The sequence below is a fragment of the Cannabis sativa genome, chromosome 4 (genome assembly GCF_029168945.1).
Source record: "Cannabis sativa cultivar Pink pepper isolate KNU-18-1 chromosome 4, ASM2916894v1, whole genome shotgun sequence".
NCBI classification, from domain to species: Eukaryota; Viridiplantae; Streptophyta; class Magnoliopsida; order Rosales; family Cannabaceae; genus Cannabis; species Cannabis sativa.
In genome coordinates, this window is record NC_083604.1 from 20,874,973 (window position 1) to 20,890,222 (window position 15,250).

Below are 15,250 nucleotides of genomic sequence, written 5' to 3' on the forward strand. Positions count from 1 at the left end.
TTGAATTTTATTTCAATGAAAAATGATTTTTGAAAGTCAAAATATTACAAAAACAATTTTGGGCACAGGGAGTATACAATGCATACTCCCTGAGCGCGCGTTTGTGGGCAGATGGGCGTGGAAAGGGCTGCAATGCAGCCTTCTTGGCCGAGGAAGCTCGGCGTGACACAAGCTTCAGACAGCCCGTGTCTGATAAACCTCGGACAGGGCTTGTTTGAATGCTCGGTCATGACCGAGGGACACCCTCAGTCCGCTCGCGCACGTGTTTTGCTCAGTTTCAAATATTTTCATTCAAATTCAAAAAAATCATAACTAATTCATAAAAAATCCAAATTGAGTTCTTTAAAAGCCTAAATTTATTAATTTTTCATCTACTTTCCAGGAAAAATATTTTCAGAACGAAATAAAAAATATTTATCATCGTAAATTGTGATTTCCATACAATTATCAAATATGCACATAAACTAACATGAACACATCCAAATCAACACAAACATCGTTTTAAATCCATATTTCATGAAAGTAAATCATTACCATGGCTCTGAGGCCAGTTGTTGAGGATTATTTTACTAGGATCTAGATTTACTACCATGTATGTTATTTAACTTCCTAAATATGAATTTCTAAAACAATGGAATTTAAACACATAAAGTTTAAGAAACCTTACATTGGTTTTAGCGGAATTAAATGACTCCTTCCACTCAGATCTCTAATCCTTGTATCCTTGCTGTAGCAGAGTATCACCAAGATCTGAGCCTGATTCTCCTTCAGTTTATTAAATTCTTCACAGTCTTATACACTATGATTAAGTACTAACTTGTTATGCGTGGGCATGTACTCTATTACTATAGGGTTCGAAAATTGAAGAGAGAAAGAGAGAGAAGGATTCAAAATATAGAGAAGAGAGAAGGCTCAAATACCATATTTTCCATTTCAACCATTTAAATGCCAAAACTATTTATTTAATAATTAAAATTAATTATCAAATAAAATTTCCATAAAACATATTTATTAATCAGACTTATTAAACAAATAAACCCTAGAATCCCTTTTCTTCACAATTAAGCCCTAGCTTAGTGAAAATTCATAAATAAGACATAGTCTAATTTTAATATTATAATTGATTAATTAAAATCAATTAACTGAGTCTTACAAGCAGTATTGTCTTAACTAGTATGGAGACCATGTATCTATATAACTGAGCTTCCAATAAGCAGATCTAGAATTTACCAAGTAAATTTCTTAACTTATTAATTCATCCTTGCACCACTATAGATTTAGAATTGCACTCTCAATTATATAGAACGCTCTATATGTTCCACGATATGAATATGGTATAAAAAATTTGTTGGAATTTATTTTACCAGGATCTTAGATCTACTCAGAAGTATGTTGTTTAACACCCTAAATATGAACTTTCTAAAACGATAATTAAACACATATAAAGTTAAGAAAACCTTACATTGATGGCAGCGGAATAATGTCTCATTCCACTCAGATCTTTAACCCTTGTATCCTTTCTGTCGCAGAGTATTATCAAGATCTGAGCCCGAATGTCCTTCTCTTTGTGTGTGATCCTTCACAGTCTTCCAATCTATGATTGAGGTACCACTTGCTGTGTGTGGGCACAACTCTATCACTAAGGTTCGAAATTGAGAAGAGGAAAAGAGACAGGGATAGGGTCGGCTATAGAGAGAGAAGTGGAAGGCTCAGTTTTTCTGAAAAGGCAATCTCTGATTTTCTGACCAAAAGGCATATGTTGAACTGAGCCACCACTTTCTATTTATAGGCAACTACTAGGTTTAGGTTAGCAATTATTTGGCATTAAAATAATAAAAATATCAATTGGAAATATCTGCTTAAGTGGTCGGCCACAGGTGTTATTGGGCCCCACTTGGATTTTGCAGTTTTTCACAATTTTATTTCTATTTTCTCAAAAACGCCAATTTTCCAATTCTAAACATTTAAATGCCAAAACTAATTATTTAATAACTAAAATAGATTATTAAATAATATTGTCATTTAATATAATTAGTAATTAGACATATAGAGTCTCTTAATTAATAAATAAATCTAGAATCTCTTTTCTTTACAATTTCACCCTTGCTTAGTGAAAATTCACAAATAAGACATAGTCTAACTTTAGAATTATAATTGATTAATCACAAATCAATTATTGAGTCTTACAAGCAGTATAGTCTCAACTAGAATGAGGACCATGGATCTATATGCTGAGCTTCCAATAAGTGAACCGAATTTACTAAGTAAATCCCTACTTATTAATTCCTCGTTGAATCCACTCTTAGAACTTAGAATTGCACTCTCAGACTTATATAGAGCATATTATATGTTTCACGATATATATATATGCTATCTCATTTAACCATTGTTATAATCTAATTGTGATCAAAGATCCTCTATATAGATGATTTACATCGAGATGGGATAATTTTACCGTTTACACCCCTCAACGTATTTTGCCCCTTAAAACACTTAGCTACCTGTAAATGATGCTTAGTGATCTAAGAATTAGTCACTTAAACAAGAGCTCATCCATTTACTTCTATTTAGCTAAGCTCGAAGGGAATCATCACTTGACTTCTATACACCAGTAGAAGTTATAGATTCCATATTTATATTCAGCACTTCCACTCAATCATACTATCATGTTCCCAAAATATACGTATCACCCTGACCCAAAAGTAGGCTTAACTAATAAATCAAAGAACATGAATAGCACTTTTGAGTTGAGCCTAAGCATATCAGTATTTAGATTCTTTTAATCTTAAGATCAACTACTGATATTGACTTGGAAAGATACAACGGTAAGTTTATAATATGCTAACTAAGTTCAATATCGGTCCAGTCCAATGTATACTCCATACATTCGAAACTAGTATACTTTACCAATATCCTCGAAAGAACATAACACTTACTCCAAGTGTAAGTACGCATCATCGCTGATTATCACATCAATGTAAATCCAAAACACTGATGAAACAGGGACTTAGTCTTTTGAATCATATAATCACAATCACATTCCACTGTGTTGACAATACTGTAATTGTGAATAAACATATGATCTGGACTTAACAGATTTTGTGTATAAACATAATAAACATATTAAACCATAAGCATGTAAAATTCATGCAAACATAAATCACTTCAAGTTTCTTATATTGATAACTAATCAGATTGTAAAGTGTTTTATTTAGGGCACAAAACCCAACAAATTTAACTATCGTTCTAATCCCAATAATCAAAGATCCTATATAGATGATTTACACCGAGTAGGGACAAATTTACTGTTTCACCCCTCAATGTATTTTATCATATAAACACTTAGCTTCCTATAAATGATATTTCAGTAAACTAATATAATCACTGAAATAAGAGCTCTTCCATTTATCTCTATTAAATCAAGCTCAAAGGAAATAATAATTTCATTTCTATGTCCAGATAGAAGCTATAGATTCCATATCTATGTTTAGCGCTCCCACTCAATTGTACTATCATGTGTCCTAATTGTACGTGTGACCTGAACCAAATGGTATAGGCTTTAACTAACAACTTAAAGAACACAAATAACACTCTTGAGATTGAACCTAACTATGTCAGGATTGAGATCTATTGATCTAAGATCAACCAGTGATATTGACTTAGAAAGATACAACGGTAAAATTATAATATCTTTACAAAGATCAATATCGGTCACAGTTCAATATATACTCCATACATATGATACTAGCATACTTTGCCAATATCCAAGGTGTAAGTAAGCTTTATCGCTAATTATCACATCAGTGTAAATCCAGTGCACTGATAAATCATGGAACATTATCTTTTGAAGCATATAATCACAATTACCTTCCACTGTGTTATCACAGTAATTGTGAATAACTATATGTTCTGGACTTAAGATAAATTGTATACATTAAACTATAAACATGAAAACTACAAGTAAACATAAATGACTTCTAATCTTCTATTGATAACAAATTAGATTATATTAAAATGAATTTTATTTAGGGTATAAAATCCCAACATAATCATGTTTTACCACTTTGTAACTTGACCAAATAACTTCTGTTATCTATGAGTTATTAATTATTTCTTACACGTGTTGTATAACCAAACCCATTCATTAACTGCTAAAAAAAGTGTATAAGACCATTATAAAATAAAATACATAACTTTACTACCACCATGAACTACACACAGTACAAACAATCAACATATATATATATCAAAACTCATAATAGACACACTAATACCATATCATATGATTTAAGTAGTTCTTTATCAGTACTAGTAGTTTTATTTTTTTTATTCTAGCGAAATAAATTGTTGTTTGACGGTTTTTGGAAGCTTAGCATACTCCAGTCTTACTTTCCTTAACAAATCGCTTCCAATGCCTAGTTACATCATCTTGAATCTGCTTCACAGTCTTATTGACATGGTCATCATTTTCAATCAAAGCAACATGGGCTCTTTCAGAAGACATAATGTGACTTGGTAGACTGTCCATTTCCTTCAAGACCTTATCAATGTCCGAGACAAGCCTCTCCGCCAAGCTGCAGCTGAAGTCCTCCCTAATCACCACCCGAAGAACTGCAATGTGTTGGGCGTCGGCTGGCATAGTGTAAGCTGGTACAATCCATCCAAACCTTCTCAAGCTGTCTGCTATGTTGAACACAGTATATCTGCTACTGTCTTTAAGGGAGAATGCCACCAAGGGCACCCCTATGTCTTTTGAGACTATGTCAAAGTGCCCTGTTTTCTTTATTCCTTCTTTTAGTACTTTTGCATTTTCCATACAGTTTATCATTATGCTCTTGTAGCCCTGTTGAAATTATAATATGTATAGTGTTAGGACATCAAAACTTAATAAAAAAATAAACTAATTTGTATGTATAAATCCATACAAGGCATTCAAGACTCAATAAAAAAGAATTTAGAGTGTATGAGACAACAAAAGCTGACCTCAAATCCCAATCGGATGAACTGATAATACTGAGCAATTATTTGACTAGAACCTGTCAGCAAATTATGAGAAAGACAATATCTATCAATGTTGAGAATAATTCATTTTAATTTAGATTATGGAAGTTCTGCGATTCATTGATTTGATTATACTTGGCTCACCACTTTTAGCCAAGATTTATAAATTTATGTTGTACTTTCCAATTGATAATGTCACATGAAGAGTCAACATAAATATTAATATTAAAAACACTTTACAATATCACATGTGGACGTTTATGAGAAAAATATTAGTAAACATCTGAGCACCAAATATTGAAGCAAGCAAACAAATAACTTTACTGGAAATTTAAAACTACCTTTGGAGAAGTTAAGGGTGAAAGTAGGTTGATCCGATCCAAGGTAATTGATATGGAAGATAAGCTCATCAGGTAAGTCATCTTTACTTCTCCACACAACCCATCCAACACCAGCATACACAAGTCCATACTTATGGCCACTCACATTGATACTTTTCACAAGAGGCAATCTGAAATCCCACTCAAGATCTGGATAAAGGAATGGCGCAATGAACCCGCCGCTGGCAGCATCAACATGAATTGGAGTGTCCCAACCTGTTTCCTTGTTCTTCTTGGTAAGGAGTTCGTTGACTTTTTTGACATCTTCAAACTCACCAGTCAATGTGGAGCCAAGAATGGCTGCAACACAAATGGTGTTCTCATCCACCATCTCAACTGCTCTCTCAGGATCCATGACATAATATCCCTCTTTCAGTTTAACCTCTTTGAGCTCAACCTCAAAGTACCTTGCAAACTTCTCCCAACATACCTATTGATTATTCCACCACCTCAACCAATCAACAAAAGGCAAAGATAGATATTCATTTTAAGAAAGTATAATTTATTTTTTGTCAGATAAAAAAGATAAATGTTAAAGACACTATTTGACTGATAGTTATTTTGAAAACACATTGTGTTTAGAAAGTTAGTTGAGATTGAGATGATCACCTGAACATTTGCACCCGTGACTATATTAGGCTTATCAAAGGGTTTTCCATCTGCTTTTCTCTTTTGTTGCCATTTTCTCTTGAAAGCTAGGCCAGCAAGCATTATGGCCTCTGACGATCCAACGGTTCCCACACCAACTGCAACTTCATCATCTCCCACAGGAGCATTGAAAAGGTGGGCAATCATGTTCACACAACGATTCTAAGTAAACAATCAATTAGTGTTAGTAATAGTTTTTAACATTAATAAATAAGTGGATGGAAATATATTGATTTTTACATCCATACTCCAACATCATCTAAACATTAAATCAAAACTTTTAATCTGCAATTTGATTTTTAGTTGTAACTTCCCAAATGTAGAGCAATTTTCTACTATGTTTTATTTATAATTTTCGAAAACAAAATCTCATGTAATAGTTGTTGGATGCCTCAAGACCATACGCAAAATTTGTTAGGATGGTATGTGAAAATAAAAGAGAAGAGGACATTCTTGCCTTATTAACACTATGTGAGTGTTGTGTTGTTGGCTGTGTTTGGGCATCATTTTTGTAGTTTAGTGGTTGTTTGGATAAAAAAAATTTCATTATACTTCAAGCAATGATTTTAGTTATTTAGTTTGTTCCTTTACAATTGGTTAATTTTTTCTTATTAAATTTTATTTTCTTAGAACTTGTTATTATTTTCTATTTTCTTACATATATTTATTAAATAAAAAAAATAATAAGAAAGACATATTGTTAAGCTTAGGGTTATTTTGTACAATTTTGAATAACACAATATCTGAATTGTTATTTAACAAAAAGTGCAATTGATAATTTTTGTAAAATATAGAATATAAAATGATATTTACCATTACTTTTAACAATATGTATTGTTGTGCCATTTTGAATAACATAGTGACAATTCTTCTATGTTTATTTATTATTATGCACGATAAGCTTAAATGACAGTATTTTGGAGTTATATTAAAATCTCTTGCTCTGCCAATTTTTTTTTTATAATATATTAAGTATTCATTATTACGATGAGACTAAAACTTCTACGCACTTAAATACAAGATTTTAATACTTGAAAACAAAAGCCAAAACAAAACAAAAATAAGATTTTAAATAGTTTTAAGTGTAACTTTTTGTGTTTTATTAAAAAAATTAGAAAGGTGAAAAAGAAAATAAATTATTTCAAAAAATACAAAAATACAACTTTAAGGAATTATAAATGTTTTTATAATTTTTAAAATTTTATGTATATAAAATACAGTATTTTGATATATTTTTATGTTTTACTTTTATAGTTTTGATGTTGATTTTTTGTTATTTGTAAATTAATTTTTATATTGTTTAAATGTTATTTTTATTTTAGTGCCCGAGTTGGGTTTTGCCCTGTTGCAGTTTCTAGCGGTTATCTCCCTGGTTTTCTAGGTTCTCGTCTTCGTCTTCCTCCCCTGTTCTCCACCTCTCCCATGACTCTGTTTAACTGCCCACTATTCCATCTCTTCCCGTTCCAGAACCACACCTCTTGTTGCACCACTTTTTCCATGTTGTGTCCTGAATTACGATATAAATATCTCAACAGTCAGTATGATTTGTATCTCCGTTTTCTATTCTCCTTCTCCTTCACTGATATTTGTATGGAATCCATCTTAGAAGACATGAATTCCACTCTCTGTTTGTCTGAGAAAGAAAGGAATGTTCATTCCCTTTCTGAATCCGATCTTCATGATCCAAATCAGCCTCCCAAATTATTCCTCGTCGCTCGATGCCTCTCTAATACTGTTAACCCGAAGACTTTTATCAAAAAAATGGGAGAGTTCTGGAGCAATAAATGTCGTTTTGAAGTTGTAGTGTCGGAGATGCATTCTGATATTTTCCTTTTGACTTTGGCTTGTGTAGGTGATAAGCAAAGAATTTCCTCTGGTGAACCATGGCACTTCTTCAATCAACTTATCCTATTGCATTCCCCAACTTCCTTACAGAATATTTCCAAGGAGGACTTTCAATTTGCTCAATTTTGGGTTCAAACTCATCGCCTCCCTTTTCTTAGCAAGTCCCGTGCTTTAGCTAAGAAAGTGGGTGAATGGGTGGGGGAGTTTATTGAGGTTTACGAAGACTCGCCTCATGAAGGATGGGGTTTTTTTTCTGCGGACTAGAGTTCGTCTTGATGTAACTCAACCTCTGATGCGTGGAAAGATGGTGTCTCTGCCTCGGGTGATGGATGAACACTGGTTGGAATTCAGATATGAAAATCTCCCAGTATTTTATTTTCATTGTGGCAAGATTGGTCATCCTTTTGATAAGTGTATTGCTTTTATGGAACTTGTGGACATGGGAGTTGATCCGGACTTGTTATATGGACCCCAAATGATTGGAGATAAACTTCCAATTTCAGGATATGACCGCTATCGTACCGATTTCTCCAAAGCCAGTGCCTACCCTTTCCTTACTAGATTGGCCAGAAAGACCATTACTTCCTCTATACCCACTGCCTTCAACCACAAAAATTTGACTTTGGGCAGTTTGCCCCAACCAAACTCTTTAACCTCTGCCGAGTTAGCCCACAAAAATCCAACAGAAAGTAGCACTAAGGTTAAATGCCCAGAGTTACCTTTACCTTACCCATCCTATGTCCCCAGTAGTTTCCCTATGGCCACTACCTCTCCCATAACAACTTCAAAACCACCATACTTTCCCCCCCACTTCACTAACTCCCTCTGAAGCTAAATCTAATTTTAGTCCACCATCCGCTGACCCTTCGGCCACTACTAAGTTAAAAGGGAAAGCTGTGATTATTGATGATCTAGTAGATGAAGCTGCAATATTCAGTAAGACTTATAAGAGGCAAGTCGACCCTGACAACCTTAGGAGTGTGTTAAAGAGGTGCCGTAATAACAAGAAGGAAGAGTCAAGTGCTGATGATCATTCTTCTCAGTATGTTTCTGATATGCATTCGGATTCTGCTGAAGGTTTATCATCCTATTAAACGGAGGTTGCATCTTTGCAGCCTCGCCCTCAACCATGAAACTCATCAGTTGGAATGCTAGGGGCTTGGGAAAACCCTCTGCATTCAGACATTTAAAGTTGCTTATTAAAGAGCAGCGCCCGGATATGTTATTTCTTATGGAAACAAAGTTGCAATGTAATGCTATTGATCGTTTTCGGTCTTCTCTTAGATTTAGTAATGGACTTGAAGTCCCAAGGTTAGGTTTGAAGGGGGGTTTAATGCTTTTATGGATGGCTAATGTCGATGTAACTCTCAACAATTACTCAATGAATCATTTTGATGTTTTGGTTTCGTCGGATAGTTGTCATCAATTTCACTTCACTGCTTTTTATGGTGCTCCTGAAACTCACTTACGCATTAACACTTGGAACACTTTGAGTAGTCTTATTTCTACTACTCCGCATCTGCCTTGGTTGGTTTTAGGAGACTTTAATGAGTTGCTTTCAAATGATGACAAAGATGGAGGTCCCCCACGAAATGATGCTTTAATGAACAACTTTCGCACTACTATTGATCTGTGTAATCTTCGGCCTATCCCGTACTGTGGAGACTCTTTCACTTGGACTAATAAGAACCATCATGGTAACATTTTAAGGGAAAGACTTGATAGAGGATTTACTTATAGCCACTGGTCATCTGTTTTTGCTGAGGAAGATCTTCACCACCTAGATTTCTATCATTCAAACCACCGAGCCATCGCCTATACTGTCTCTCATCCAAATCAACCGGTTTATCCACAGAAAAGAAACACTAGATTCCGTTTTGAACAATTTTGGTTAAAGGATCCTGACTGTAGAAGCATTATTGCTACTCACTGGAATGCATCTGCTAATGATCAATCTCTGAATCCTTTGCTGCAAAATATTGCAGGTTGTGCTACAGCTTTGCAAAAATGGCATCATAATAAATATGGCAGTATGGGAAGAGATATAGCAGCCGCTCATCGTAACTCAGCTCTGTTGCATAATGTGAAATCAAGTGCTTCTGATCATATTCAACAAATGGAAACTGCTGACCGAATTCTTGACGATTTGCTTGAGAAAGAAGAGTTGTATTGGCACCAGCGGGCACGTGTTGATTGGCTTCAAAGTGGCGATTCTAATACGAATTTTTTTCACTCCCGTGCTAAAACAAGGAATGCTGTCAATAAGATTAAAAGGATTCAATCTTCTACTGGGGATTTTGTACATACAGAGGAGGAAATTAGTGCAGAAATTGTTAATTATTTTTCTGGTTTGTTCTCTTCAAACGGGGTCGATCATGAAGCTTTGAATCATGTACTCTCTACAGTTCATACAGCCATCACTCCGGAATTAAACCAGCAGCGACTTATGCCGTTTACTGCTACGGATGTGGACAATGCTCTCAAATCAATGGCTCCCGATAAATCACCTGGGATAGATGGCATGTCGGCTATGTTTTTCCAACATCATTGGGATATAGTTGGGCCTCTTGTTACTCAAAATGTGCTGAAAATTCTGAATGAAGGTGATGATATGGACTCAATCAATTCGGCTTTAATTACTCTTATCCCAAAGGTTGATCATCCCAAGCTTGTGAGTGAATATAGACCCATAAGTTTGTGCACAGTACTTTACAAGTTAGTGTCCAAAGTTATTGCTTCCAGATTTAAAGATGTTTTACCCCATGTGATATCTCAAAATCAAAGCGCTTTTCTACCAAATCGGTTGATCACAGATAATGTACTTCTTGCTTGTGAATTGGTCCATTGTCTTAAGAACAAAAAAAGAGATAGAATGGGTTATGCAGCTTTAAAGCTAGATATGAGTAAAGCTTTCGACCGAGTTGAATGGTCTTTTCTGAAGGAAATCATGATCAAGATGGGTTTCCATATTAACTGGGTGACTTTGGTTTTGAAGTGTGTTACCTCTGCTCAACTTTCTTTTAATCTCAATGGATCTATCTGAGGCTTGGTTGTTCCAAAGCGTGGTCTTCGTCAGGGAGATCCGTTATCACCCTATTTATTTCTTATTTGCTTTGAGGGGCTCTCAGCTCTTTTAAAGAATGAAGAAATGTTAAGAAATTTGAAGGGTTTGACTATAGCGAGGGGTGCCCCAGCTGTTTCCCACATTCTGTTTGTAGATGATAGTTTGTTGTTTTGTCAAGCAACTGAGGATTCTTGTCAAGCTGTTAATAGAGCTCTTGATTATTACCATCGTGCTTTTGGACAACTTCTAAATACTGATAAAACGGTTATGTCATTCTCGCCAAACACAGCTTCTGCCATCAAAGATCGGTTCCACAATGTCCTTGGTATGCCTATTTGTTCTCTCCATGAAAAATATCTTGGACTTCCTTCTTATGCGGGCAAAGACAAAAAGGAGCTTTTCAGTAGCATCAAAGATCGTATCTGGAAATTGATGAATCAGTGGCATTCTAAATTATTTTCCATTGGAGGTTGAGAAGTTCTTCTTAAGGCGGTGGTGCAATCTATTCCTACCTATGCAATGAGTTGCTTCAGTCTCCCTAAAAAGTTTTGTAACTAATTGGAGTCTATGATGGCTAATTTTTGGTGGGGTTCAAATACTAATAATTCTAAGATCCATTGGAAGAAATGGAAGTTCATGTGTTCCTCTAAAGCTGATGGTGGTATGGGTTTCTGCTCTTTTATTCATTTCAACCAAGCTCTTTTAGCTAAGCAAGCATGGAGAATTCTGGATAATCCTAATTCTTTATTGGCTATGGTTCTTCAAGCTCGGTACTTTAAAAATGGTGATTTTCTCTCGGCTAAAAAAGGTGTTCTACCATCTTTAACATGGCAAAGTATATGTGATGGTAAAGACTTGTTGTTAAAAGGTTTGCGATGGAAGATTGGAACTGGTGCGAATGTTCGTTGTGCCTCGGATCCTTGGTTACCTGGTAATACAACTATGACCCCTTACTCTTATACGGGAGACCCCTCTTTTACGGTTGAGCACTATATCTCTACTCATCGGACTTGGGACTTAAGGATTCTTCAGACCCACTTTGGAGACATTGACATTCAGCGCATTCTATCTATCCCACTCAGTCCTTTTCCTAGAGATGATAAGTTGATTTGGCATCATTCTGATTCAGGAATTTACTCTGTGAAAACAGGATACCAACTGGCTGCTAGTTTGGAAACTCAACATGATCACTCCTCATCTTCCACTCATCGACAATGGTGGAATCGAATGTGGTCTCTGCGGTTGCCAAAAAAACTTAAGATTTTTTTTGTGGAGATTCATTAATGAAGCGCTCCCCACGGCTGTTAATCTTGCGCATAGGAAGATTAGTTCTTCCAATGCTTGTTCTCTATGTCAATCCAGTTGGGAAACATCCGGACATGCTATTTTTCGATGTGAAAGGGCAAAGGCTGTTTGGCAACAATTCCAATACAAAATTCATATGCCAAACATGGGTAATGCTAAAGGTTTCGATATTTTTTCTTACATTGCAGCTGCTCACAATGATTTGGAATTAGAGCAGATAGTTTGTTTAATGTGGAGTATATGGTCTGAAAGGAACAAAGAGATCCATGGTACTAAGCCCAAACCGGTTGCTGTTTTGTGCTCTTATTCTGCATCTTATTTAGCTCAGTTTCACAAAGCCACTGCTCCAATACATGCGGCTGCTGGTGTATCATCTCAGGCTAAATTTTCGAAACCTCCTCCTGTTCCTGCTGCTATAAGGAATCCTCAAACATGGCGATCTCTCCCTCCTGGCTTGCATAAATTAAATGTGGATGCTGCGTGTGATCAGGCTGCTGGAAAATTAGGTTATGATGCTCTAATTAGAGATCATTTAGGTGATGTTGTTGCTGGTTTTTCTAGGCCTTTCGATGGTTTTTTCACTTCAAAAGAAATGGAAGCTGCTGCTCTATTTCACAGTTTAACATGGGCCATTCACAACCAGCTCTCCATTCATTTGATTGAAACGGATTCTCTCTTGCTGGCAAACGCAATTAATACTATGTCTTCTACTCATCTTGTAACTTCTTTTCATGACTTAGTAGAGGACATTACTTATCTTTTATCCTACTTTCCAGGAGTAAAGGTTTCTCATGTTAAAAGAGAAGCCAATAAAGCTGCTCATGCTTTATCAAAATTTGCTCTTCGATTGGATGAAGATATTTCATGGTTGGGTGAAATTCCATCCCCAATTCATTCTGTTGTTATTGAAGACTCTCTCAATTAATAATAACAGTTTTTACTCAAAAAAATGTTTTTTTTTTATTTTTTATTTTTATTTAATTTTTTTTATTATTTTAGTATTATTTTTATGAATATTTTAAAATATAAAAAAAATTATCAAAAAATAATAATTTATGTAAATTTATTTATAAAAAATTTAGCTTATACTGCTCTATAATGAGTCATTCACAAGTCACAACACAATAAAGAACAGCACACAAACTCAAATTTTTTTTAAGAGAAATTTACACTACATACTTTACTTTCTATTTTTTTTACTGTGAGTCATAATTTCTTTTTTCAAAAATATAATATATTTTTTTTATTTTATACTGTGTATTGTACTATTAAACTTTTACGGTTATATTTTAATTTTTTTACTGTTATTTTTTTTAATTATTTTACAATTATTTTATAAAAAATAATATATATTTTTTTAAAAAAATTAGTGATAGTATTTTTATAAAAATTAATTTAAATTTTTATATATTTTTTTTTATAAATTTCCTTTATTTTTGTGTATTTAATAATTACCTTTTAAATAATAATGTCAGTAGTTTTTTTTTTTTTTATAATAATATCATTAGTCATGCATATGGGAATGGGACACATGTCACGAAATTATAAATGGTGAGGCCACGTATCGAGTCTCTACTCTGCCCGAAATGCATGACATTATGAGTCCGAGACTTGGAAGGAAGGCATTGATTAATGTCTTAATTATTTTAACTAAACAATTGATTATAGGATTCAATATTAGGTATAAAGAAATATGGAAAAAAAAACAGAAAATAAAAAAAAAAAGAATCAAAGTGAGCAAATTAAACCAAGATTTCATTTTATACTGTAATAAAACTTAAGAACGATCGAATAAATAAATGATAAAACAAATTAAAGAAAAGAGGGGAGATGACCTGGATTTCTGTGGTGACAGGGTACTCGTCCATGTCAACGTAGTTCTTGTTAATGGAAGCCATGATGAGTTTATCGCACTCAGGCTCCATCCAAGTGGTGACAAAAGAGGCCAAGTTGAGCCTTGGAGTACCGTCCAGCATGAGCTCATCGTTTATGATCTGATACGCAGCTTCCTTGGGTATTGTCTGCACCGGCATCCTCCACTTGGGTATTGGCCCTTGCATGTACCGAGATCCGAACGTCGAGTGTACGTAATCGCTGCTACGATATTCATCCCCATCACCGCCACCGCCACCGCTTGCTCTTGTTACCACCATTTTTATATATGTTGAGCTATCTCTCTTTCTTTTTTCTTTTCTTTCTTCTTTTTAATATTATGATATATATATCAACACTACCACACTTCACACATGACCCATCTACATATCTCTATTAAATATTATAATAATATATTTGTTAATTCTAATTTTTAATACGTTTATGGTGATAAAAATATTTTATAATTTATTATTTTTTTTAATGATATAATTTATTATTTGATTTGGCTGTAATAATTAAATTAATTTTTATATTAATTAATTTATTTTTAAAAAGAAAATTGTCTAGTATTTTTATTAAAAATAAAGTAAAAATAATAAATTTGGTTACTTATTTTTTATTTTTATTTTTTTTTTCTATTTATCCAATTGTGTTAGTCTGATCTTGTATGAGTTTCTTGATCAACTGTTCACGATTTTATAAGTACAGAAACAAAAATTTCAGTGTTGATTGAAGATCTTTTTTAATAAGGAATTGTCTAGTAACTTGTAGTCTTCTTCAGACTGTGTGTGAGTTGTCAATAAAGTGTATATTGATTATAAATACACCTTATAACAACTAGGTCATATATTTCTTTCATACACTTTGAATTGTATTCATATCTTAAGAAAATAATATTTTTGTTTTGTAGAGAAGAGAGTGTTTGTTACTCTGTTAATATGTATTTTGTAGGGTTGTACGTCGATCGGTTTGGTCGGTTTATACTACATATTTTCTAACCCAACGTAAAGATCGGGTTGTAAAATTTTATGTGCAACCTGTCCAATTTAAAAATAAAAAAAATTAACCCGACCGACAGGTTGGTCAATTTGATCGGGTTAACTTGGCCAAACTTAACTATTTTTTTTTTCTA

General features: G+C 34.0%; 1 protein-coding gene across 1 annotated transcript; it reads right to left on the reverse strand.

Moving 5' to 3' along the window:
* Positions 1 to 4,128: 4,128 nt before the first annotated feature.
* Positions 4,129 to 14,538, reverse strand: LOC115712924 (glutamate decarboxylase). The gene is made up of 5 exons (XM_030641342.2): positions 14,079 to 14,538; positions 5,991 to 6,191; positions 5,343 to 5,811; positions 4,984 to 5,036; positions 4,129 to 4,843 (listed from the first exon to the last, which is right to left on the reverse strand). Exons 1-5 carry the CDS (start codon positions 14,394 to 14,396, stop codon positions 4,370 to 4,372), a joined length of 1,515 nt encoding a protein of 504 aa, XP_030497202.2. The 5' UTR covers positions 14,397 to 14,538; the 3' UTR covers positions 4,129 to 4,369.
* Between the last annotated feature and the right edge of the window lie 712 nt (positions 14,539 to 15,250).

Coding starts and splice junctions, on each gene's coding strand:
- LOC115712924 (XM_030641342.2), bottom strand. CDS start 14,396: ATGGTGGTAACAAGAGCAAGCGGTGGCGGTGGCGGTGATGGGGATGAA. Junction 5,037..5,342: donor CACCCTTAACTTCTCCAAAG/GTAGTTTTAAAT, acceptor ATTTGCTGACAG/GTTCTAGTCAAATAATTGCT. Junction 4,844..4,983: donor TCATCCGATTGGGATTTGAG/GTCAGCTTTTGT, acceptor TAATTTCAACAG/GGCTACAAGAGCATAATGAT.